The sequence below is a fragment of the Stenella coeruleoalba genome (assembly GCF_951394435.1).
Source record: "Stenella coeruleoalba genome assembly, chromosome: 15".
Taxonomy (NCBI): Eukaryota; Metazoa; Chordata; class Mammalia; order Artiodactyla; family Delphinidae; genus Stenella; species Stenella coeruleoalba.
The window spans coordinates 53,110,672-53,137,569 of record NC_137161.1 but is presented as its reverse complement, the minus strand read 5'-3'; the positions used below and the strand labels follow the sequence as shown (position 1 = coordinate 53,137,569).

The 26,898-nt window shown below is 43.3% G+C and overlaps 1 protein-coding gene across 2 annotated transcripts in view; it reads right to left on the bottom strand.

Moving 5' to 3' along the window:
• The window catches only part of UBN1 (ubinuclein 1), a gene marked incomplete at its 3' end in the record, with an annotated part of 37,192 nt that extends 10,364 nt beyond the window's left edge, over positions 1–26,828 (bottom strand). Inside the window, exons 1-12 of one of the 2 annotated variants that reach the window (XM_079899120.1) lie at positions 26,098–26,828; positions 21,547–21,834; positions 17,952–18,038; positions 17,298–17,393; positions 16,801–16,935; positions 15,976–16,079; positions 14,828–15,266; positions 8,487–8,557; positions 6,974–7,103; positions 6,684–6,802; positions 6,417–6,545; positions 6,089–6,232 (exon numbers count right to left, since the gene is read on the bottom strand). In XM_079899120.1, the coding sequence (XP_079755246.1) occupies positions 6,089–6,232; positions 6,417–6,545; positions 6,684–6,802; positions 6,974–7,103; positions 8,487–8,557; positions 14,828–15,266; positions 15,976–16,079; positions 16,801–16,935; positions 17,298–17,393; positions 17,952–18,038; positions 21,547–21,795 (1,703 nt within the window). In that variant the 5' untranslated portion in view covers positions 21,796–21,834; positions 26,098–26,828. The remainder of the gene's footprint in view (positions 1–6,088; positions 6,233–6,416; positions 6,546–6,683; positions 6,803–6,973; positions 7,104–8,486; positions 8,558–14,827; positions 15,267–15,975; positions 16,080–16,800; positions 16,936–17,297; positions 17,394–17,951; positions 18,039–21,546; positions 21,835–26,097) is intronic. The other variant, XM_079899121.1, reaches the window with a different exon arrangement.
• Positions 26,829–26,898: the final 70 nt, after the last annotated feature.

Genomic DNA, 26,898 nt, shown 5'->3' with positions numbered 1-26,898 from the left:
ACGTGCTCTGGAGCCTGTGCGCCACAAATAGAGAGCCTGTGTGCTGCAACTACTGAGCCTGCTCGCCACAACTAGAGAGAAGCCCATGGTGCATCAAAGATCTTGTGTACCTCAAAGAACATCCCACGTGCTGCAACTAAGACCCAATGCAGCCAAAAATAAAATAAATAAAACAAATAAATATTAAAAAAAAAATTCAGGGCTTCCCTGGTGGCACAGTGGTTAAGAATCCGCCTACCAATGCAAGGGACACAGGTTCGAGCCCTGGTCCGGGAAGATCCCACATGCCACAGAGCAACTAAGCCCATGCACCACAACTACTGAGCCTGCACTCCAGAGCCCGTGAGCCACAACTACTGAGCCCACACGCCTAGAGCCTGTGCTCCGCAACAAAAGGAACCACTGCAGTGAGAAGCCTGCACACCGCAACAAAAGAGTAGCCCCCGCTCACCACAACTAGAGAAAGCCCACACACAGCAACGAAGACCCAACGCAGCCAAAAATAAATAAATTAATTAATTAACAAAAAAAATTCAGTAGAGGGATTCAAAGGCAGTTTTGAGCAGGCAGAAAAAAGAAACAGTGAACGTGAAACAGGACAATGAAGATTATTGAGTTTGAGAAACAGAAATAAAAGACTGAAGAGAAGTGAACAGAGTCAAGGGAACTGTGGGACAGCATCAAGCAGACAAGCACACACCAGCACAGCATGGACATCCCAGAAGGAAGACAGAGAAAGGGGCACAGAGAATAGTGAAGAAATAATGGCTGAAAACTTTCCAAATGTGAAAACAAACAATGTAAGTGTAAATACATGAATATAAACATCCAAGAAGCTTAAAAAACTCCAAGTAAGATGAACTCAAAAAGACCCACACCAAAACACATGATAATCAAACTTTCAAAAGCCAGAGGCAAAGAGAGAATATTGAAAGCACCCAGATATTATTGAATCATCACACACAGGGATCCTCAACAAGATTATCAGCAGATTTCTCATCAGAAACTCTGAAGACCAGAAGACAGTGGGCTGATATATTCAAAGTACTAAAAGAAAAATACTGTCAACCAAGAATCCTATATCTGACAAAACTGACCTTCAAGAGTGGGGGAGATAAAATCAACTATACTTCAATTAAAAAAAAAGTGGGGGACAAATTAAGACATTCCCAGATAGATAAAAGCTGAAGGAGTTCACGATCAAAAACTTACCCTGTAGGGCTTCCCTGGTGGCACAGTGGTTAAGAATCTGCCTGCCAATGCAGGGGACAGGGGTTTAAGCCTTGGTCCGGGAAGATCCCACATGCCATGGAGCAACTATGCCCATGCGCCACAACTACTGAGCCTGTGCTCTAGAGCCCGCAAGCCACAACTACTGAGCCCGCGTGCCACATCTATTGAAGCCCGCGTGCCTAGAGCCCGTGCTCCGCAACAAGAGAAGCGACCACAATCAAGAGCCCGCACACCGCAAGGAAGAGTAGCCCCCACTCACCACAACTAGAGAAAGCCTGCGTGCAGCAACAAAGACCAACACAGCCAAAAGTAAAAATAAATAAAATAAATAAATTTATAAAAAAAAAAAAAACTTACCCTGTAAGAAATGCTCAAAGGTCCTAAAGGTGAAATGAAAGGACACCAGACAGCACCTCAAAGCGACATGCACAAATAAAGATCTCAAAAAGGTGAATACATGACCATTAGAAAAGCTAGTGTTATAACAACAATAGTTTGTAACCACACTTTTTGTTTTCTACATCATTTAAGAGAATAATACATTTCAAGAAAAAAAATTCATTTAAGGGACTTCCCTGGTGGTACAGTGGTTAAGAATCTACCTTCCAATGGAGGGGACACAGGTTCGATCCCTAGTGGGGGAACTAAGATCCCACATGCCACAGGGCAACTAAGCCAGCATGCTGCAACTACTGAGCCCGTGCGCCTCAACTAGACAGCCCACGTGCCACAAACTACAAAGCCCACGTGCTCTGGAGCCTGCGTGCCACAACTAGAGAGAAGCCCACACGCCACAACTAGAGAAATGCCCTCGTGCTGCAACAAACAGCCCGCGTGCCACGAGGATCCAGTGTGCTGCAACTAAGACCCGATGCAGCCAATAAATAAAATATTTTTTAAAAAAAATTAGTTTAAAAGCTATTATTACTGTAACTTTGGTTTGTAACTCCACATCTTGTCTTCTACAAAACTTAGGAGGCATTTAAAAAACTACTAGTTTATATTTTGGGGCACACAATGTATAAAAATGTACTTTTGTGACAGCAGCAGAGCTGTTAAGGGGGCAGAGTTTTTTGTTATGTTGATCAACTTACAGAAGTAAGTCCCTTCTTACCAGTGATTACTTTAAATGTAAATGATTCAACACTCCAATCAAAAGACAGGGACTGGCAGAAAAGATAAAACGCATGATCTAACTATATGCTATCTACAAGAGCCAAAGACCTGGGACTTCCCTGGTGGCGCAGTGGTTAAAAATCCACCTGCCAATGCAGGGAACATGGGTTCGATCCCTAGTCCGGGAAGATTCCACATGCCATGGAGTGACTAAGCCTGTGTGCCACAACTACTGAGCCTGCACTCTAGAGCCTGCGAGCCACAACTACTGAGCCTGCGCGCCCTAGAGCCCACACGCCACAACTACTGAAGCGCACACAATCTAGGGCCCTTGTGCCGCAACTAATAAGCCTGCAAGCCGCAACCACTAAGCCCACATGCTGCAACTACTGAAGCCCACGCACCTCACAAGAGAAGCCACTGCAGTGAGAAACCTGCACACTGCAACCAAGAGTAGCCCCTGCTCACCACAACTAGAGAAAGCCTATGTGCAGCAACAAAGACCCAACGCAGCCCAAAAAAAAAAAAAAAAAAAAAAAGAGCCAAAGACCTGAGATCCAAAGACAAGAACAGATTAAAAGTAAAAGGATGGAAAAAGATACTCCATGCAAGTAATAACCAAGAGAGCAGAGGTGGTTATCTTAATATCAGACAAAGTAGACTTTAAATCAAGAAAGGTTACAAAAGATAAAGAAAAATATTATATATTAATAAAAAGTTCAATACAGCAAGAAGATATAACAATTATAAACATTCATGCACCTGACAGACCATTAAAATACAATATATGAAGCAAAAACTGACGGAACTGAAGGGAGAAATAAACAGTTCTACAATAAAAGCTGGACAGATACAGATACAGAACATTCTACCCAACAACAGATACAGAACATTCTACCCAACAACAACAGCACACACATTCTCAAGTGCACATGGGACATTTCCCAGCATAAACCATATGTGAGGCCACAAATGAACTCTCAGTAGATTTTAAAAGATAGCTATCCACAGGGAAATCAGCTTGGTGCTTTGTGACCACCTAGAGGGGTGGGACAGGGAGGGTGGGAGGGAGACACAAGAGGGAGAGGACATGGGGATATGTGTATACATATAGCTGATTCCCTTTGTTATGCAGCAGACACTAACACAACATTGTAAAGCAATTATACTCCAATAAAGATGCTAAAAAAATAAATAAAAGACAGCTATCATAAAAAGTATCTTCTCTGTACACAATGGGATGAAGTTAGAAATCAATAACAAAAGGAAAACTGGAAAACTAACAAAATTGTGAGAAAAAAACAAGTGGCAGATACACTAGACAAAAACAACTTTTAAGAACACACTTTTAAATAATCAATGGATCAAAGAAATCACAAGGAAAATTAGAAAATACTTAAAAGACAAATGAAAATGAGAACACAACATACTAAAACCTATGGGACAAAGTGAAAAGTGGTGACAAGGGGAAATTTAGGAACTTCCCTGGTGGCACAGTGGTTAAGAATTCGCCTGCCAATGCAGGGGACACAGGTTCAAGCCCTGGTCCAGGAAGATCCCATATGCCACGGAGCAACTAAGCCTGTGTGCCACAACTACTGAGCCCACATGCCACAACTACTGAAGTCCGCACACCTAGAGCCTGTGCTCCACAACAATAGAAGCCACCGCAATGAGAAGCCCACGCACTGCAATGAAGAGTAGGCCCTGCTCGCCACAATTAGAGAAAAAGCCCATGTGCAGCAACGAAGACCCAATGCAGCCAAAAATTAATTAATTTTAAAAAGAAAAAAAAAGAAACGAGAAAGGTCTCAAATCAACAACCTAACTTACAACTTAAGGAAGTGGAAAAAGAAGAACTAAACCTAAAGCTAGCAGAATGAAGGATATAATAACGATTAAAGCAGAAATAAGCAAAATAGAGAATAAACAATAAACATAGTTATAGGTCTATTCAGATTTGCTATTTCTTTGTGATTTAGTCTTGGTAAGTTTTGTGTTTCTAGGAACTTGTCCATTTCATCTAGGTTTAAAGACACTATCCACAGAGTAAAAATGCAACCCACAGAACAGAGAAATATTTGGTAACTTATGTATCTGATAAGGGATTAATATCCAGAATATATAGTGAACTCCTAAAACTGAACAACAAAAAAACAAGCAAACCAATTAGAAAATGGGCAAAGGACTTGAATACACATTTCTCCAAAGAAGATATACAAATATCCAGTAAGTACATGAAAAGATGCTCAACATCACTAATCATTAGCAAAGCGCAAATCAAAACTACAAGACACCACCTCATACCCATTAGGATGGCTACTACCAAAAAAACAGAAAAAAGTGTTGGTGAGGATGTGGAGAAATTGGAACCCTGTGCACTGGTGGTGGGAATGTAAAAAGATAACAGCTGCTATGAAAAACATTATGGTGAGGCCTCAAAAAATTAAACACAACATCACCACATGATCCAGTAATTCCAGTTCTGGGTATATATGTAAAAGAACTGAAAGCAGAGTCTCGAAGAGATATTTGTATGCCCATGTTCATAGCAGCATTATTCACAATAGCTTAAATGTGGAAGCAACAGAAGTACTATCAACAGATGAATGGATAAGCAAAGCATATACATACAGTAGAACATTATTCAGCTTTAAAAAGGAAGAACATTCTGACACATGCTGTAATATGGATGAACTCTGAGGACATTATGCTAAGTGGAGTAAGCCAGACACAAAGACAAACACTTTGTATAATTCCACTTATATGAGGTACTTAAAGTAGTCAAAATCATAAAAACAGAAGAATGGTGGCTGCCAGCGTCTGTGGGGAGAGGGAAATGTGGAGTTAGTGTTTAATGGGTACAGTTTCAGTTTTACAAGATGAAAAAAGTGATGGAGATGATGGTGGTGATGGTTGCATACCAATGTGAGTGTATTTAATACCACTGAACTGTGCACTTAAAGATGCTAAACTTGGGCTTCCCTGGTGGCGCAGTGGTTGAGAGTCTGCCTGCAAATGCAGGGGACACGGGTTCGTGCCCCAGTCCGGGAAGATCCCACATGCCGCGGAGCAGCTGGGCCCGTGAGCCATGGCCGCTGAGCTTGCGCGTCTGGAGCCTGTGCTCCGCAACGGGAGAGGCCACAATAGTGGCCCCGCGTACCGCAAAAAAAAAAAAAAAAGATTCTAAACTTACATTAAGTGTATTTTACCACCAAAAAAAAAAAATTTTTTTTTCTAAAGAACACTAGTTCCAGGTAACTTTCTCTGTGTATTGCAGACATAGTTCATTCGTGGGAAGCTATATAACACAAAGTAGCCCGTGAGGAAAGTCTGGCACTTAACTCTAAGAAGTAGTCACCCCTGCCAGTTGCAAATAAGAATTCTGTTCAGAACATTAAAATGTTCCCAACACGAATCTGTCTTTCAACTTCTTCTAGTAGGAGCCATTATCTCAGGAAAGGGCAGATTGAAGTGGGATGAGCATACAGCCAACTTTGAACTGAAGTGGGATAAAGAATGACAAAGACAAAACCCCACAGATAACGTCCCTCTTCTAAGGGAGACAGAGAAGCCCCCAGTCACTCAGGTGAAATCAGAGTCGAGTTCACTAGCCGGTGACTCTCTGAGGGTGGGGCTCTGGAGCCTGGTGCAAAAGAATCACTCAGACATCTCTTTATCGCAAGAACGCTCCACCCTATGATCCCACTGACCACACTGGCTGCTCGCGGGCCCTCACCTGGCCTGCATCCAGCCTTTGGGCCAGAGAGGTTTGACCTCAGCATCCAGAAACGCCTTCACGTAGTCCTCCCAGGATTGGGCCTTGTTCCTCTCCAGGTCATAGCTCTCCAGTTTGATCTTCACCACCTGACAGAGTAGCTCCCTGAAGAGTAGGCAGAAGTCAGAACCTTTAAACTACCCCAAATGCTTCTTCAAGGTTTCAATCACGTGCTTTCAGCAGCCCTGATTAAAGTAAATGATTCTAACCTTCATTAGAAATACGGGAACATGCTCAGACACTGGCCCCACAAACCCTCCACTGAGGCAAGGTCCCAGTTTGGGCACACCTGATTTCATCATTCCACTGGAATTTCTTCCGGGGTCCCATTATCCTCCTGCCCCCCTTTTCTTCATCTTCTTCCTCATCAGAACAAACCCGTTCTCTCTGCTCCTTGTCTTTCTCCTCTTCCAGCATCCTAGGAGGTAGAAAGAATTAGGTGGGACTCTAAGGTCACTGCAGAACTGCTTCCTTCTGCCCACCATCTCCCCCCACCCCCCAGGACTTCTAAGAAAAGGAGGTCAGAATGCTGAAGGGAGTGATGGGACACACTTACTTAGCGACCTTGGCTTGCGTGTGTGCCTGGCATTCATCCCGGTACTTGGCCATCTGTTCTGCCATTGCCCTGTCAATGGCTTCCTTAAGCTTCTGGATAGGCTCCTTCAGACGCCCCCCCTGCAGAGAGCAGGACATAAGTCTGGTTTATGCATCACTTCTTACACTGAGCACACACTATAGGAATAATCGCACGGAGGCAGCGCAGCAGCAGATGTGGCATCTATAAAGACTCCATCACCCACTCCGCTGCGCTCCGAAGCCAAGGGGCTCCACTGCAAAGTCACCCACCTGTTCACAGAGGTGAAGTCTTCGTGCGCGCTTGACCAAGGTGTCTTTGCTGCAGGTCAGGAAGGAAGCAAGGTAGGCATATACCCCAGAACGGGTCTGGCTGCTCAGCTCCCGGGTCTGCGCCTCTATGCTGAAGAACAGAGCAGAGTTACTCACCACAGCTCCTTTCGTCTGCAGGAGCCAAGAGCGGGCCAAGCCTTAACTTGCCTGTCACAGTGTAACTGAGCAGCCAGCACAACAGACCTCCAGCAGTCACCAGACCCAATAAACTTGGCTAGGTAGAGTGGGTCAAGGCTCTCAGGTCAAAGACAAGACCAAGTCAAAGGTGTCAAGAAAACAGAGCCCAAAAGAACAAGGTCTGAATTTCTGAGTTTCATAAACAAAGAAAACATAAATGCTTTCAAACTGGAAGGTAATTGAGTTACTTGGGGTCAACAGGAAATACTTTCCAGCAGATTTTCCCTTGACTAGGGTGGTCAGGGAAATCCTCAACCCTCCAGCGTCCCCATCTAGATGAGCAGAACACAGTCTGTCTTCAATCCCTTGAGTTCTCTGTATCTGGCACGCTCCAGGAGACAAACCCCTCATCTGTGCTGACTCTCAGGTGCTCCCTGACCCAAGTGGCCAGTCTCCATCCTGGCCAGGCAAGGTCCTTTGCTAGAATATTTCCTAGTCTTCACAACTGTTCTTACATGTGCAAAATCCTCAGCTGTTGAGCAATAAGCTTCCTCTGCTACATGATGCAACCAGGAGAGAAGGTGGCAAAGCTGGCAGGCCAGGTACAAAGAATCTGGTTTGGATTTATACACGTGGCGTTTTTGGGGGTTTTTTTTTTTTTTTTTGCTTTTTAATCCAATTCATATAGTGTGATGTCTCAGAGGTTCGGGTGTTTGTTAGACGGGCTACGGGATGATGAGCAATGGCCTTGGGAGCAAGAGTGAGAATAAGAGGAGAATGACCAGGTATGCTGAAGAGTGCCCCAGGAGGTCAGGTCCTTGCCTGCACCAAGCTGTCTCTTACTTTTCCCAGAGATGGGCAAGCAACGCCTTCTCCCTCCTCTCATCTCACGCTTAGCACAAAATCCTCTTCCAGCACGCCATGACTATTACAATGTTCTAATAATGTCTGCTGCCTAAGATTAGTATGGTCTACCATTTCCTAGAGACAAACATTTGATGTCCCCCGCCCCTGACCTTTTTTATTTTTGTATTTATGTATGTATGTATGTATGTATGTATTTTTTGGTCTTGCCTAGCGGCATGCGGGATTTTAGTTCCCCAACCAAGGATCGAACCCATGCCCTCTGCAGTAGAAGCTCAGAGCCCTAATCACTGGACTGTCAGGGAATTCCCCCCTGACCTTTTTTAAAAGAATAACAATAAATAAAAACCAATTTTTAAAAATCTCATCAGTGCTTTCCTATCCCATACATAGCTGAATTGTACTCCCAATTTCCCCCAGCCTGCTGAACCCACGCATGGTAACAGCAGATACAAAGAAACAACATACTCACTCTAAAAGGATGCCATTAATATCCTGGGTGAAGAACTTCTGTCTGCTCTCTCCCTCAGCAGCTCTGGCAGCCTGGTTCACAGTAGACAGTAACATCCGTTAGTGCACTTTCCCTGCAAGGCCCTCACACTCACCCACAGGCCTACAGAACACCTGATGATAAAATCCTCACCATGCCCTTCCCTACTCAGCCCTAATCCCAGATTAAGTTCACCTATGATCTCTGTATGCTCCAGAAGTGGTACATCCAGCTCTTTTCACATGCTCCTGAAGCATCTACGGACTGTCCCTTCTTCCCAGGACTTGAAACAACAGGCACATAAAAGAAAATCAGAGTCAAGGGAATCATGAAGCATCTGATTCAGCCAGCAAGCTAACTCCTGTGCCCAGCACTCTATCATCTAAACTGTGAGCTGGAATCTCCATACATCTACAGTACAAAACAATCAAGAACTTTAACAAACCTGCAGTATTTGAAGGTCTTTAGCAAACAAAATAATAATAATAGTAATAATAGCAACAATAATAACATGCTGCTTTAGCATTTAAGGGCTATAATTCTTTGAAAATTCATAATCTAATTAGGGTATATCATGAACTCTATTACTCAGACCACTGGAATGACTAACACACTTGACTACCCATTAACACAAGATAGAGCTGGTTGCTATACAGTGTTTTGCTTCCCGTGAGTACACAGTTAATAATGCCCTGGATGGCAAGCCTGGAGACTCCTGAAGCAACCACAGTGGGCAACAAGGACACCAAATGCACAAGTGAGGAAAGCAAACTGCAAAAGCCTGAACCAGTGGTTCTCTGTTTGGCTGCACACTGGAAGTACCTGGCAGCTTTCCCCACCCTAGACCCATCACATCAGAATCTCTGGGGAATAATGTATTCCTTAAAAGAGGCCTAAGCGTCAGTACTTTTTTAAAAGTAACTCTGGTGACTAGCATGCAGAGGGTCGAGAAGCACTGATCTAAACCCAAGAGTTGCTGGTCCAAAGTCTTTAAGCAAAATAAAATTTCGGCTTGATATATAACAATGATGGCAAACAACGACAATAAGGTGATTGTCTTAAATGAAATGATCAATCCTGATCAACCCTCTGAAACACCCACCTTCCTCTGGCCCCACTGGCCTTCCTCTCACTGCATCCTCTGGGTCCTCTCCTGACCTCTTGACTACATCCTGTCTCCTCCACTAGCTCCTTAGCTGCAGATGGGCTCCCAGGTTCTATCTAGAACCCTCTTCACCTGATAATGTCTCCCCCTCAGCTTCAAAATAACATAAACACACACAGGTCTCTCAAATCTAAACCTACTCTATACACTTTTTTCTAAGCTCTGGACCAGAATCTTAAATTACTTCTATGAATGAACGACCCTGTGGTATACAAACTTGACTTGTCCAAAACCTAACCTACTAGTTTCTGCTCTTCCTCCTCCTGTGTCCCTACTTCTAATAACAGCACTCCACCCTTCTTAAATCCTTCCACTCTTCTTTAGAACCCTTTGGCAGCCCTTCCCAAGCCTAGAATCAAACCCAAACTCCTCCACCTGGCATTTAGGGTCCTTTAGGATCTGGCCCCAGCCATCCACTCCAGCCCCTCCCACCACATACCAGGAGTCTTCATTATCCAACAACTTGCCCATCCTCAGCCCTGTGCCCTGGCTTACTGTAAGGCCTTCTCTCCCATGAGGCTGGCCAAGACTGCTGCCTCCAGTCCGATTCCTATGTACCCCCAGGAGCTCCTTTTTCACTTCCTCAAGTCTGGCTGTTCACCTGACCATCTAGTTGGCCATCCAAACATGACAGAGCTTATTTCATCCTGCTCTGTCCCATAGCCCATTGTTTACATGGCTACCAGTCCATCTGTATAACAAGCTCATGGAGAAGGAGAACTGACTCTAACTCAATATATTTCCTACAGCTGCCTATCACATAATAGCTACTTAGTAAATGTCAGCTGAGTGGATGAATGAACAAACAAATGAACAGATTATCACTGAAAGAATGAAAACTCGAGGAAGAAAAGCTTAGAAACAAACAAAACTTGCAGAGGATATGCAAAACTCAAGCATGGCTAGAGGAGAGCACAGAGGTCTGAGATAGCAGGTGGAAAGGGAAGAAAGAAAGGGCGTCACTGTAACCCATTCACTTGTCATTTCTTATACTGTCAGAGGATTCGGAATCCACTGTGGCACCTTTAATGTACTGGGATTATGACTTCAGTTTGAGAGAAAACAAAACTGAGTCATTCTGTTGCTGTAGCTTATATACTGCTAGTTATAAGATGCAGAAGCACCTTCATGTTAATTCAGCCTAATTAACACGTATTTCAAATGCCTGTTTGTCAGAGCCATCAACAGCTCAGGTTTCCAATCAATTTTTTTTTGGCCACACTGTTTGGCTTTTGGGATCCTGGTTCCCTGACCAGGGATTGAACCCAGGCCCTTGGCAGTGAAAGCGAAGAGTCCTAACCACTGGACCTCCAGGGCATTCCCGCCAATCAAATTTTATCTTTAGATATCAGCCATTTCAGAAGCTTTCTGGCTATAAAATTTTTTAAAGTTTTTTTTTCCTGATGCCTTTTGAAATGTGTTTTTTTTTTTTTCTGATGTCTTTTGAATCCTGTAGACCAGTATCTCTGAGGATTTGGTTTTATACTGAAGATAATTAGTCAAGTATAAAACAAAATCCTCAGAGATAAAATTTAAAATAAATCTAATTAAAAGAGCAGTTGGATATATGTTTGATAGTCTGCCAGAAAGAAGTGACATCCCTCAACCCTAAAGACAGACACCCTTGCCCAAGGAATTGTATGAATCAGTCAGTCCTAGATTAACTAGGAAATGAAGTTAAACCAAACAGCCAGATCATGCTGATTTACAATAGTTCCAATAGCCTTTTAATGAGTTCTTTTATTCATTATAAGAAGAGCCACTTGTAGCCTTTCAGCACTGAGATCACCACCTTATATACTGTACCTGTTTTTGCTGAATAGAATGAAATCTGGCATGATTTTCTTTTTTACAAAGACCAAACAGGTTGTTATTTTTTTTCTACCTTATTCTCCTTGGATCTACGTCTCCCTGGTTTTGCAATGCAAGGGTTCTAACTGTATAGGAGGGTAAGCAGTGAGCAGGTAGAATGGTGGGTGACATGGGGGTCTCTGTTTCTTTTCTATTTTTAGTATCGGTATCATTTCCATTTTATGCTGGATTGAAGAGGACCAAAACAGAGCTGGTCATCTGTATGGAGCAGGCTGAGTAGCTGCCAAACCACATCACGACAGTAAACTGAAGGCGCAACATACCTGAACTTTTCAACAATCAAGACAAAAGACACAACCAATACATATTAAGAGAAGACAGGAGTAAGGACATCAAATCAAACCACTGGGTTCCCTGGGGCCCATAAAAATGTACAGTACAAGGAAGTAAGAAGTGGAAAATGAGCTAACATGAGAAGAAAACAGTAACAATTCTGGAGTATCCAAGGTCGCCCTCTTGGAGTACCTCTTTAACATACATAAATTTTCAAATGTTTTTTTAAAAGTTTTAAGTATCACATCTAGTTAGAAGTCAAATCTAATTTCTGCTTCCAACAGCAAAAACTTTTCCCAGGGAAACTGATACATGTAAGAATAGAATCTGCTTAAGTACAGTGGTGGACTGCAAACAGGACCACAGATTCCTCGCCTCCTAGTACATGCATTCCCCCACGGAGAGGTGGCCCCTAGTTGGTGACTTGCTTTACCAATACACTGTGGCAGAAGAGATGTGGTGCATACCACTTCTAAGGCTAGATCATGAGGGCCTTACAGCTTCCACCTTACAGCTCCCTCCTGAAATGCTGCCCTGAGACTGTCATGCCCTGAAAAAGCCCAGGATGAAAGAAGGGAGGAGAGAGAGGTCCTGCCATCCTGGCTGTCCCAGCGCCAGCCACCATCTTGCCCGATGAACACAGCCCCGAGAGCGAGTCCAGGCAGGACCAGAAGACGAACCGCTGGCCACAGTCAGGAGAAATGAGTCACTGTTTGAAGCCACCGAGTTTGGGGGTGGCAGGGTAGATTTTTAGACAGCGGTAGAAACTGATACATGTATCCTCTAGGGCCAAGATTTAAAATCTAAACAAACTATTACAAAAATAAAAGAAGAGGGTAAAAAAGAAAAAGAAGGGGAGTGAAAAATAAAGTGAGAAACACATAAACACTACTAATGTTATAGTTATATACATCAAGTTTAATTTAAATTTTTAAAATGCAATGACAGGGCCTCTTATTAAGGATCCAAATATCCATGCATGGCTTTTGAAATTATATGCATTTTTTGTGTACATAGGCGTTTTTTCCCTGGGAGGAATCTCTGCCAGAAGACTCTCAACAGGGTCTGGGTCTAGAGCACTTGTGCACACATGCAGGAGGCTCCAAGTGCCCCAAGCGCAGGGCCCTGGTGGGAACAGAGCAGCTGGGGATCCTTTAGAGTGGCATTAAGTAACTTTCTAAATTAAGCCTTCTTTTTCATGCAACCATTAAAAGTAATGAGATCTTTATAAATAATATTTATTAAGTGAAAAAACCAGGAAATTATTCACAACTATAATTACAACTGCATAAATACATATATACAGAGGCTAGAAAAGGATATGTAAATTGAAAATAGTTTTCAGATTGGCGGGATGGTGGGTAATACCCATTTACCACTCCATTTCCCAAATTTCTTAATGCTGTTATAGGAGAAGGGGCAGGTGATGACTGAAGTATCAATTTCACATCTGAACATATTTTCAAGCCAGTATGCCTCCTGGTCACCACCTCCTCACCAGGACCCGAGCCTACCCTACCTATGGGATTCTGAACCCTGTGTCTCCACCGTGCCCAAGAGACAACTGAGACTTGGCAGTCACCAAGGAAGACAACTTGCTCACTGTCCCCCCAAGAGACTCCAGAAAGCGAGGTTTTCTCAAATCACAACCCAATGCCATTTCACGTTAAACCACTGTTTCCACTAGATTTGTCTATCTTTCCCAAGAAAATGAAATAATGAGTCTAAGTTATCAGACTAGAACACAGTCTTTGGTGGGAATAGGGACACAACCAAGAGCCATTTTTACTTTTCTCTAAAAAATGACTGGCTACTGCCACACAGATCTTACTCAGCTCACTCAACAAGAATTTCAGAAACTACAAAATAATTTGATTACAAACCAGAGGATTGAAAAGAATAAGGAATAATGTTTTTTAACATAAATTCTGATAGAGAGCACAGGACATGCTCAAACATGCCAAGTTCAGACTCAACTATTTCCACCTTAACATCCTGTTAAGATATACTCTGAATCCTGACATGGCATAATTCATTTAAATGGTTATGTTCCAACAGAATACTGTGCATGTTCTACAAGGATGAACTAGAGCTCTGAATCAGACGTTTGAATTATTTCACATGTTGTGTTCAAGTGTTTTTTGGAAGTGAGAAAATCATTTGTAGCAGTGGTTAACATTTCACCCTGCCCTAAAACACAAGGGATATTATACACAGCAGAGATGCTGAATCACTGGTTTAAAACTTAAGCTATAGAATGTAAGTGCCACCAGAGTTGTGTCACAAGTCATGATGTCTACGGTAAAACGGTATTTTAACTAAAAGTCATCATAACTAACAACCCGTGCTTGGTTTATAGTCAGAATTCATGTATCACCGAATTGTCAGTCCTTAGTGCTCTAGGGATCAATTCCCAATCACCAGGAGGAAAACAGGAGCAGTGTCTGCTATTTTCTGAAGACTGTTATTGTTTTTAACATGGGGCATGGACAGCATTTATGGTTCAGCTCCTTCTTATTTAGCACAATTTAGAATTCCTGTAATCACTACCTAACACAGGTGACATGCAAGTCCAGGGAGCAATTAAACCCAGTGGCAACTAAGCATTGCCCCATGTCTAACATATGACGGCAAACTTCTGTGAATTTTCAAAACCTTCAGAAGATTACTAAAAAGATGGATCTCTGCCTCAGCTGCCTGCTGCCAACATTAGTGTCTATCATACAAAAGGAAAGATACTCTGACAGGCATAAAGTAGGAAAAGAGAAAATCTCTCCAGAAGACAGTAAATTCTCCAGGAGTGAAGGAACCATGAAAGGCTGAGAAATGATGCCTGACAGGCAGAGAGTCCACTGTTCCCTCACTTGGGATGAGAAGAAAGCTTGGAAGAGCTGACACTGGGACTGCCCACTGACTAAGGGTTGCTCTAGGCCACGAGCTTTGAGTGGTTCGGGACCAGCATCAACTGCCCAAACTACTTCCAGGAGAGCCCGGCCATTCCATGTCACCATACCTGAGCCAGCTCCTTAACGCGCTTCTCCAGGGGCGCAGGCAGGCCTTCGGGAAGGGAAGAGGGCTGCCTGAATTCCTGGTCCAGTCCCACCCCAAGGGAATCGCTTTCATCATCCATATCGCGGAAGGGGCTTCCTTCTGGAGACTCACTGAGCAGCTGCTCCAAGTCCAAATCAGTCAGCGAGTCCATGGCTGTGGCTGCCTGCAGCAAGTCGTTGTCAGAAGTGGAGCCGAAGAGCGAGAGCAAAGGGTCAGAGGCGCCCTCCAATTCCCGCAGGCCCTGAGCTTCCACCGATGAGACTGCTACGGGCTTATGCTCTTCGTCCCTCTTTCTCTGAGCCTCTTTCTCCTTCTGAAATTTCTTCAGCATCTCTTTAACGCTCAAAGCCCCAGAATACTTCTTTTTCTTCTTCTCCTTACTGGCATTGAGGGCTGTGAAGCTGCAAGCAAGGGGGAAGTCAGTTACTAAGGCTGCAGTACACCTCAAAAGGGAAATTCACAGAGGGGCTTCAGCCCTGCTCCCAGCGCAATGGTCTCCAGGAACCTCAGTCACAAGTCCACCCTGTTACTCCTCCTCCCTCCTCTTGGCATATGGAGCTCCTTCTTGCTGGGACCAAAGCTTGAGATTTAATATAGGTTAGCAAAACAGTATCACAAAATGCTACATATCCGATGGGTTTTTAAAAACCACTGCCAGGCTGAAATAAAAGGTTGCAAAAAAGGGAGGGGTAAGAAAGATATTTAAAGGAAGAAAGCAGGAGCAGCAGAGAGCAGCAGCAACTTGAAGGGCGACTGGGGTGAGACCAAGTGAGGCAAAGGAAGCAGGACTGGAGAAGACAAAGGGGGAACACAGACAGGAGAACTGGGGCAGAGGAGGGGTGCCCAAAAGAACAGGAAACATCAGCAATCATACAGTGACAGAAATAGCTGCCAACACTGACAGTGGGACAGAGAGAACTCTGATGTCTGACACACAGAGATGTGAGAGTACAGACTATGCCCACATGGCACCGTGGGAGGCATGAGGGGGAACGAAGGCCAGGCCTTGCTGCCTCTTCTGAAGCTGTGAGGAGGAGGGCGAGTCAGCTCCCAGGTGTCCTGCCCTAACAGTTCAGACGTCATCCTAGCAAAGAAGCTGCTGCCTCTCACCCGGCTTTGGAAAACTTGGACTTTTTCGATTTCTTCTCCTTGTCATAAGTGTCATCTTTTTTCTTCTTCTTTATCTTCTCACCACCTTCCTTCAACTTCCGCTTCTGAGAATTAAAGACAAGGCACAGTTACACGGCTCCCTAACTCTGGGAGCAAGTGCACTACACAGCACCGGCCTTGCTCCGCCCAGGGTACATCCTGAGAGCTGTCTTACTTCCTTCACGAACAAAAGCTTTCCGCTCAGTCCTTGGACCACAGACCCGCAGGTCAGGACAGCATTCCCACTGACAGCGGCTTCTGGGAAACCCGGGCCTGAGGCAACAGAGGCCATTGTGCAGCCTGAACAGCTTCTGGTTTAAAATGAGCTATGTGTGGGCCTACCTTGCATTTTAAACACACAGGCAATGGTAGATAGCTTTCAAAATAAATTTATCATAGGGCTGACTTGTTCTCGTTGGGGTGACAGCCCTGGGAACTGAAGTCCTCTACATGTCCACAGAAGAGACACAGCAAGCTGGTGCAAACTCCCCTCACTCCACACCCTTCACTGCCCTCGTCCCCGCCCTGGGACCACCTCGACGAATGAATCCCTGCCGAGCCTGCAAGGACACAGGCATGGATACAATGACCGAGACCTCCAGGTTCACAGCACCTCGCCACAGCACACATGTGAGAAGGGAACCGCCAACCTCGGCACAGCTGGTGCCTTTCCGCCAATGTCCTGAGTCATCCTAAACCAGCACGTATTCTGGCAAGTCACCTACTGATCTCATAAGGTCATGTAAAAAAGCACTTCTGAAATCCAAAAGCGAGCAACGTTCTAACCTTTGGAGATTTTTTCTTCTTTTCTTTAATGAAGTCATCCTCAGATTCTGATGCTTGTCTAAACTGCAGCGTTCCCGAGTTAATGTAAAATCCTCCATACTTTGTAGTCAAAGAAGCAGGAACAAGCTCATCATACTGAAGGGGGGAAAACAAACGGTCAACTCCAAGTTCTGGACTACAGTCCAAAGGTGCAGAACGCGTCTTGACAGAGCAGATGTGACTATGTTTCTCTGTCACATTTCAGACAGCATGCTAAGAAATGTTTCTGGTCAATCACCAATGTCCAAGTTAGAAGGTGTTTTGGACATCTCTGATCACCATTTTCATAAAGGAAACCAAGGCCCAGATCAAGGTGTCACTTCCTCTCCCTTCAGTGCAGCTCTTTCCTCGTGCTAAGGGTACATCCACTCTGACTCCACCCCCAGCCTCCAGGCGCCGTCGGTAGATGCTAGGGTGCAGTGGTTCTGGTAGTCTCAGAGGTTTCATTAAGTACTTACCGCCTCAGAGTTATCGATGAAGGAATCAGATTCATCATAACCATAACCCATATCAATCAAGTCCTGTATTCGGTCTTTTCTACGTTTCTTTCCACCCTAAAATTTAAAATTGATCACATGCTTTTTTGTACTTGTGGTAAGAACACATAACATGAGATCTACCCTTTTAACAAATTTCTAGGTCTAGGGTCACAGGGTTTTTTTTAATACACAGAATTAATTGTTGCCTTGAACCCCATCAGCTAATGACTAAAGGTTATAAAGCACTGGAACAGTCTCATACACACACACTCCAAAACCTCATTCCCTGAAGACCTTACAAAATAGGACAGATTTGTAAATGCATAGAGTGGCCTAAGACAGAAGAAAGAACTAAATGGCGTCATATGCTTTGCACCAAAACGTTTATTCTCAGGATAAATTCTAAGGGTAAAAGCCCCTTCTTATTCATCCGTTTAGCTCCACACGAGTTCCTGCCGTATGTTTTCTTATCTTAATGCATTTGTTTAATAACTTCATTCTGTTCTCTCCAAGGTCTACACTTGTTTCCACATCAGTGTTGATTAGATGATAAACCACTAAAGGAATATGGAAATGTCTGAAAACCTCTCCCATCCAACAAGGTTGTTTTGTTGTCCAATAGAGAAATCTTACATATTTTTCTTCAAATTTCCGGGCAAGGGCCTCCACTTTATGCCTTTCCTTTTCTTCATCATTGAAAGGATCCGAGAGATCTTTCTTCTGTAAAGAGACCATTCCACAAAAATAGGAGTCACAAAAAAATTCCCACAATGCTATTCCTAGTGCCTGCACTGACTCAACACATATAAACTGCATAATAAAAACAACTGTTTTTCAGAAAAGACAAGGTAGAATACATGTTACCTTCCCATAAGTGTTTACCTTAGCTGTTTAAGAAAGTGAAATTTCCATTCACGAGATTCAAGAGAACTTGACTAAATGCCTACAATCGCCCATTGCACGCAGCACTAGGTCCTGTAGGGCTCCAAATATGGCAAAGGGACTTTAGTCAGGGGATGCTCAACCCATGTAGAACTGTGTTCCAATATAACTGATTTCCTTTGTAATCCTAAAAATTATTTTATTCATTTAAAAACATTATTCTAAGAAGGGGTCCATAGGCTTCACCAGACTTCCAAAGAAGTCAATGGCTCAAAAAGGTTAAGAACCCACTGAGCATAGGACAAGCTCTTGACAGCTATTCAGCCTTATTGGTTAGAAGAGTGGTATGAACTTGCACTTCTCTCAGAGCTACGAAGAGTCAAACCCAAGTTCATGGCATTACCTTTCCTTGGAAGCTTATCTTGAAGGATCAATAATCTCCCTTCCCTCCCAATCTTAATACTCCCTCCAGATACTTTCATGCGGTTTTCCAAAGTTTATTTATATTCCATAAACTTACTCTTACATTTTTCTTGAGAAAATTTTTCAGAGTTGGACCTTAAGCTTCCATGGTAAGGATCTTAATTTTAATAAAAAACTCCTGTACCAAATACACTTAAGACTTTGGAGTCCAAAAGCACTAAAGATCAGATGCTTGTTTGAAAACAAAATTCTCCCATCTCACCCTCCCATCTCTGCCTACTGAAACTCCACTTACCCATAAAGGATCAGTTAAACGATTTAGGACACACACGTACAATGGGACATTACAGAACATGTACGTATCATAAATGGGTGGTCTTTAAAACCGCTTGTCTGTATCTTCTAATTTTTCTACACTGATCATATGTAACCTAAGTGGTTCAAATAATTTTTAAGAAAACCTACCCACCTGGAGCAGTGCTGGATTTAACGCATACTCCTTAATGCCCTGCAAACAGCAGTCACCCACTATTTCCTGAATGCATGAAGGTCCAGCTCTGTCTCAACACAGCATCTGGAATGTAAGCTCCTCTCTGTCTAAGCCCTCCGGGGCCTGTATTTGTACCAGACTTAAACCATTACCACATTGTGACTTCTGCTACCTGTGCTGGTGTAATTCTCCTAAAACATCTACAAGAGCGCAAAGTTCCTGTGAGGCTGGGACAGCAACTTTCCCACATTTACATAGTCCTCAGCATCCAGCACAGTGCCTTCACATTCTAAGATATACATGCTAAGTGAGTTAATACATGAATGTGTCAGATTACATTGTGCTTTAAACACTGCAGAGTAGACACTGTAATTCAGGAGTTCTGAATCTGAAGGCCAGGAGTGAATCCCCTGAAATTGGATCCAAAGTTCTCTGTGTAAGCCCCATGCATTTTTCTGCAATTGAGGAGGGCATCTGAACCCCCAAAAAGGTGAAATCAGAGCACTGGAGTTCTAATTTCAGTTGACCTACTAATTTGGTTTGAGCCCGTAAATAAATACCTTAACCAATCCCTGCTACTTTTTATTCCTCTCAAGGAAGAAAATCCTGTTCCTACTTTGGAAAAGAGTTCATGAATGGATTTGAAATTACTTTTTCTCATCCTGACCACTGGCCCTCATACAACAGGCTGACCCCTGGCACAGACTGAATTGGCTTCCATTCAGCCAATCAGATCTTTACCAAGGAAACACATTTTTATCTGAGTAAAGAAAAGTGGATAATCCTAACCAAAGGCACTCACCCCAAACAGCACAACCATGGATTAGACTGCTGGAGCACTGGCTCTGAGGCAATCTGCTAGAAATCATGCACCTGCATGATCTCATCCACACACACCACACCACCCCCACCCCGCAGACACACTGTGAGCCAGGTACTACCCTAATCCCCATTTCACTGAGAGCCACTCTAGAGATCCAAATGCTGCAAATGCAGGACCCTACTCACCTTTCCCTCAGAGGCCAGCCTAGCACACAGGTATACAGTAGGTGCTTATAAATAAATGCTCTTGACCTAGCTCCTACTCAAACTGTATGATTCCATTTATATGAAATACAAAAACATGCAAAACTGATCTCAGCTGTTAGAAATGAGAACAGTTGTTACCCTTGAGGGCTGAGGCAATATTTTGGGAGGGCAGAAGGAGGGTTTCTAGTGTCCTGGAAAATGTTACATTTTGTAATCCAGGTGCAGATTACATGGGTGTTTGTGAAAATCCATCAAACTGTATGTTTATCATATATGCACTTTTCTCATGTACATAATTCAGTTAAAAAGTTTATAAAAAATTTTTACAATGTTAACGAATTGCCAAAGTATCAGTAATAACTGAAGCTGGGTAATGGGTACATGGGGGTTATTATACTATTCTCTCTACACTGTACATGTTTGAAACATTCCATACTAAAAAAGTAAAACAAGTCTGCCAAGAAAATAAACAGATCGTTTAAAAAACATTTAAGAAATCAAACTGGGACTTCCCTGGTGGCGCAGTGGTTGGGAATCCGTCTGCCAATGCAGGGAACACAGGCTCAAGCCCTGGTCCAAGAAGATCCCACATGCTGCGGAGCAACTAAGCCCGTGCGCCACAACTACTGAGCCTGAACTCTAGAGCCCGAGAGCCTCAGCTACTGAAGTCCGCATGCCTAGAGCCCGTGCTCCGCAACAAAAGAAGCCACCGCAATGAGAAGCCCGCGCACCGCAACGAAGAGTAGCCCCCACTCGCTGCAACTAGCAAAAGCCCGTGCGCAGCAACAAAGCCCCAGCTCAGCCAAAAATAAATAAATAAATTAACTAATTAATTAATTATTTAAAAATCAAACTGATTCTCAAAAGCCCTAAAGGCTGCCCAATTCCAGTGGGGAGTGGGGGATAAGAAATCCCAACAAAAACAAAACCCACAAAAATAGGTTTCTATCCATCCAGGTAAAGAAACTATTCAGAATATTACTTTTCAAAAGAGATAAGCAGGCTGTGTCTTTTGCTTGCCCTAATATTAGGCACAGTGAGATTCCCTTGGAAAAGAGAAATGTCTAGCATGAAATTCCAGCACTGGAAAAGCCAGGGACTGGTCACACTTACATGTAACATTTATAGACTTGGTATGAAAAAATCTGGTTATTTATTCATATTAGTTAGCCATAATTCAAATTAGCCTTGGATGTGCCATACATTTTCTCTAGCATAAATCAGGAGAATGGTTCTAGAAAGAATTCTATCCGTTCCTACCAGAGGAAAAACCAGCAGACCTTGTGCTTGCTTTGGGGGAGCCCAAAGCCTCTCTAGTGCTGCTTCCACCCTCTGGAAGCCCCATCCACACACGCTGCCCAGAGCATTAGATTTGCAGAGTGAGCTGGGGTCACTGGGGTATACCTTGTCTGCAGGCTGAGGTCCTTTCACCTTCCCTCGTAAGTTCTTCACCAGCTCTGGGTAGAAGAACTCTGGGCAGCGCTTGTGATCTGGCTCAAAGAGGGTAAGTGTGATCCGAACAGCTGCTGCAGCGGGCTCAGAGTCCTGATGCTGTTCTGCTCCCCCAACCTCCTCTTTCCGGGATTTCTTCAAAAATGCAGGATTCAAAGAACCTGGGAGAGAGGTGAACTGGACCCTGTGGGGCTCCGACATGGCTACCAACAAGTCTTAACAGGTGTCACTGCATGGCTTCTGTTAACATTGAAAAGAAGAGCCAGGTCAAACCGAGATGATAAAAATGGTGATTTTTCTTGTTCAGTTATACAGATTTAAGTTTAAAAAAAAAATTTCACTGTCAAGAAGAATGACTGTTAAATTTATCTTAACTACCATTTGCTGCTTTTTTCTTCTTAAATACTATTTATTTTAAATATAAAAAATTTCATATAGATATGAAAAGCACCCCAAATCCTATCATTCAGAGATAATCAGTTTAGCATACTTCCTTCCAGTCTTTTTTTTCTATGCATATTCACTAGATTCTTGACACTAGAGAACCCATGCTGATAGAGCCTTAAAGAATCCTCAGAATTGCAAAGAATCCTAGACAAAACTGGTTTTCATTTAATTTATCCAATACATTTTTTTTTACTTCTGGCTGAGAATAACCACTGTCTTAAAACCTCTTTATTTTCATCACCAGCAGTTTTCTTTCATGTAGGGCCATTCTTCACAATGACAGTTTTTATCAGTTCAGAGAAGTGCTGCCTACCCCAGGATAAGTAAGACCACTGTCTCAGAAGTAGTGTGGCTAGGCTCACTTCTGAACACCAGCCTCTCACCACCCAAACTTGGGCCTCAGCAAAGTGACAAATTATCACAGGCCAAAGACCTTCAAAGTTGCTTGGAAATGATCAAAGTATATTGTGAACTACAGAATTCCAAGGATTTACAGAATATAAACATGTAAATCACACTATATATTGTGTGTGTGCTTTATGTGTAATTTTGTGTCCTACCTTTTAAAACCCACATTCTACCACACCAATAAATAAGAATATTCATTGTAGCCTTGTTTGTATATGAAAAATGACAGAAGCAACCTGAGTATCCAGCATTAAGGGAATGGTTGAAAAAATCGCAGCTTTTTTTATTGATTTGTAAGGGCTTTTGACTTGTTATAGATATATAAATAATAAATACGTAATGCCTGTCATAGCTCTCATACTTTCTCCTGCTTTGCTATTTACTGTTTAACTTTGCATAGAGTGAGATATGTTGAAAGAAATTTTAGCTTTTTATGCAGTTAAAACTAGGCTCTTTTCCCTTATGGCTTCTTCCATTTCTTTTATGCCTATAATGTCCTCCTCCAACCAAATAATACTTGTAGAAGAATTTACCCATTCTTGTTTTATAGATGTATTTTTCACATTGAACTCTTTAATCCAAGTTGAATTTACTATAAGGTGAGAGGTGAGGCCCTAACCTGGTTTCTCCCCAGCATCAATCACCAAATAATTCCTCTTTTCCCTGCTGATTTGGCATATATCATATGTCTTTAATATCTTAAGGTCTATTTCTGAAATGCATCCTGTTATATCCATCTAGTATCTAGATTCCTGAACCAGTACAGCACTGATTTGAAAAATTCGATGGTATATTTCAACAACTTAAAGATTCATTTTTATTATTCTTTTAAAAGTAATACTTGGCTATTCTAGCCTATTAATTATTTCAGATCAATTTAAAAATCACTTTGATAAGTTTCCCCAAAAAGCTCACTGCATTTTGAATGTAAATGAATCATAAATGTGAATTAGTTCAGGAAAATTTATATATATCTTACATATCCATATACATCATGTGTATCTGTATACATGCAATATTCACTTCTTCTATCATGACCATAAAATTGTGATCTATAAGACCAGGTAAGGGAGTAAAATATCTAAAAATGAAGAGTTAAAATAATTTGAAATAGAAAACAAAGCAACTGGCAGCAAAACAGGTTGGTGATGCAAAAGACCATCATGCACTAAGATGTCAAAAGAAATTCCCCTAAAAGAAACTTTCAAGGCCCCCACAACAGTCGTGATTCTCTGAATTGTGGAAATAAATCCCAGCTGAAAGGGATTTCATAAAGGTCCCCCCACTCATAAAAGCAGGCAAAGTGAAGGTGAATGTGAAGGCATAAAGGTCCCCTACTCATAAATGCCGGCAAACTCTCACTGTAAGAAGAGAATCTGCATGTTAACTGATGGGATGCAGAAAGGTCATCTTAGAAGTGGGAACTAGGTCCCTGCCCTTGACTAGGCAGTAATTTAAAAATGTAACCTTATCTCATCCCAAATTTTAGATAGTGTAACTTCAATCAACCCAGACGGTAAAAATTCATCTCTTGGTTGTGTAAGTGACTTTGCAGGCCTGCGAAAATACAGAAATAAGACTAGAAAATAAAGTAAATCAAACCTACAGCATATTAACACTTAGATTTTCATTTACGTTTTACAGTCATCGTGATAATCGCTGTTGCTTGTTACTAAGTCATTTCAAACATTTAAGAGAATCAGACATTTTAATGAATGATGTTAGACTTACAATTTTAATTTGAAATGCTTAAGGTAATATAACTAAATTTGAAAGTGTGCTTTTAAAAGATCTGACTTACATTTACACGTTTATTAGACTAAATTTGAAAGTGTGCTTTTAAAAGACCTGACTTACATTTACACGTTTATTAGACTTAAAAGAGTTAAGTCCTTGGAAAGATTTAACTTCTAGATTTACAAGTTCACTGTTTTAGAATTTTGAAGTATTTGAGAGAACAAGCATATAAAGCTTTAAATGCTGTGTAAAACATTTAAGGGAATTTAATTTCGTAAAAAAGAGCTCATTGTTTACGGGAATTTAATCTATTAAACTGTTGCCTTAATTGAAACTTTGTCAAAAATCAAACATTTATTTTTATGTAAACATTCTTAGATTTACAAATAAAAGATTTGTCGACAAAGCTTAAAAGGCTTTAAAAAAGCTAAGCATTTAAATACTCGATTTTAATGAGTTGACCATTAATTCTAAATATTTATTTATTTATTGTTGGCTGCGTTGGGTCTTCGTTGCTGTGTGCAGGCTTTCCCTAGTTGCAGCAAGTGGGGGCTACTCTTCATTGCGGTGCACGGGCTTCTCATTACGGTGGCTTCTCTTTGTTGCAGAGCACAGGACTAGGTGTGCAGGCTTCAGTAATTGCGGTGTACAGGCTTCAGTAGTTGTGGCTCACAGGCTCTAGAGTGCAGGCTCAGTAGTTGTGGCACACGGGCTTAGTTGCTCCGCGGCATGTGGGATCTTCCTGGACCAGGGCTCGAACCCATGTGCCCTGCATTGGCAGGCAGATTCTTAACCGCTGCACCACCAGGGAAGTCCCCATTAATTCTAAATAAAAGTACAGTATTCTACAAACAAAAGCATCCCTCTTAAAAACCTTCAACTGATGTTATCCAAGAAATACTAGCCTCCTTTTCCATCTCAGATTATTCCCAGGAATAGTACTTTTTGTTGTTGTTACATATCCTCTTAAATCATATATTCAAAATGATTATTGGTGAAATGTAGAAAAACTGAATTTTATGCTGATTTTGTAATTAGTCTGTTCAAGGAACTCTTACTTATTTTAATGGTTTTCCCTTAACTTTGTTTTTAAAAACAGGCCGTCCCATCATCCACAAAAATGAGAATTTTGTCTTCTCCTTTCTGAAAAATTATGTTTTATTTTTGTTTCATGTCTTATTGCATTGGCTAGAACTGCCAGGATATCAGACAATATATTCTTTACCATGTTCCTGACTCTTAACGGAAATGTCTCTAGATCCAGTGTGAAGTTGATTTAAGATTCATGTATTTTATGAGGTCATTCAAGTATCCTTCCTCAAAATTTAATAATTTTTAAACTAAGAGAGTGTGTTGAATTTTATTAAGGTATATCCTGGAAACTTAAATACGCTTTAAATGATCAACTCGTCTTTAAAAAAACACAAAATAGTTAACAGTAAATGACAGTTCCTGAAAACAGCTGACGGTACTTCAGGGAAACCGAACTCCAAAGAGAAACCAGACTGCGGACAAGCCAGTTCGCTAAAAACCCGCTTACAACCAGTCTCCGTATAACAAAACGCCCATAGGAAACGGCGTGTGGACCTGCCACCTTTTCAAGCAGGCGGTGACTCAAGAAAAGTCCGGTTCTAAGTTAAGTCAACACCTGACTTAACTGTTTGGGTTCTGGAACTGGGATTGGGACCTTTAAATTTTTTTTATTTTCTCCCTAGGATGTTGACGTTCAGGCAGACGCTGTGTTGAACTGCTGTTCACAGTTCCCCATTCCCCATGGTTTAGTTTTAACGTACTGAAACTACGCCTAGCATCTGCCTTCCTGCTGTCACAACTGCCTGCTCCCAACTTCCCTAAAAGTGTCAAACTACAACAAGGCTTACGTGAGAGCCCGGTCCCGACAAACACACGCACCTTTGTCACCGGCGCAACGTAGGCTACACCCCCACGGGCCGCACTCGTCCCCCCGCGGCCGTCCTCATGCCGGCCCGGGAGCCCGGTCTGCGGCGCCGCTAGCGGCCGGCCCCCTAGCCATGCCTCCCGGCGGGCGGCCGCCCTGCGCCGCGGCCCATGGTCAGGTCCCCGCGCGCCCGGGGGGAGCTTCGCCGGCCGTGCCGCCGCGCCGACCCAAGAGGAAGCGGAGAGACGCCGGCTCCACGCCGGCCAGGCAACTCGGAACCTCGGGGCGGGCAGCACTTCGCCCCTGGAGAACTTGCGGCGCGGACGCAGGCTGGGAGCGACTCCCCCGACGCCGGCCTTTAGAAAGCGCGCTCCGCCGCCCGGGGGCGACCACGCAGAGCCCGCCAGGTGCGGGGCCCCGGACGCGGGCGGAGGCTGTCTTCCAGGCCGCGTTGAAGTCCGTCAGGGCAGCTGCCGGCGCGGCAACACGGGCCGCCCGGGGGCCGGCGAGGGAGTAACGGCCGTAACGGAAGCGCCGAGGGGGAGAGGGCTGGAGGCCAGGGCCCGGGGGCGGGGCGCCCGCAGGGCCGGCTCCCTATCTCTTTTGGCCGGCCGCACCGTCGCCGCCGCCTCAGACCGCGGCGCTTCGTTGTCACAAGCCGGAGGGAGGGGGAAGGAGCCGGGAGTCTCCGGGATCCGGCGCGCGGAGACCGCTGCTCCCGGGTCACGTGCTGCTAGACCGACCAATAAGCCCCTACGGGCGCGGTAACGTCAAGGCAGCGGCGTGGCCGGTTACGGCCGGCCCCCGTCATGTGA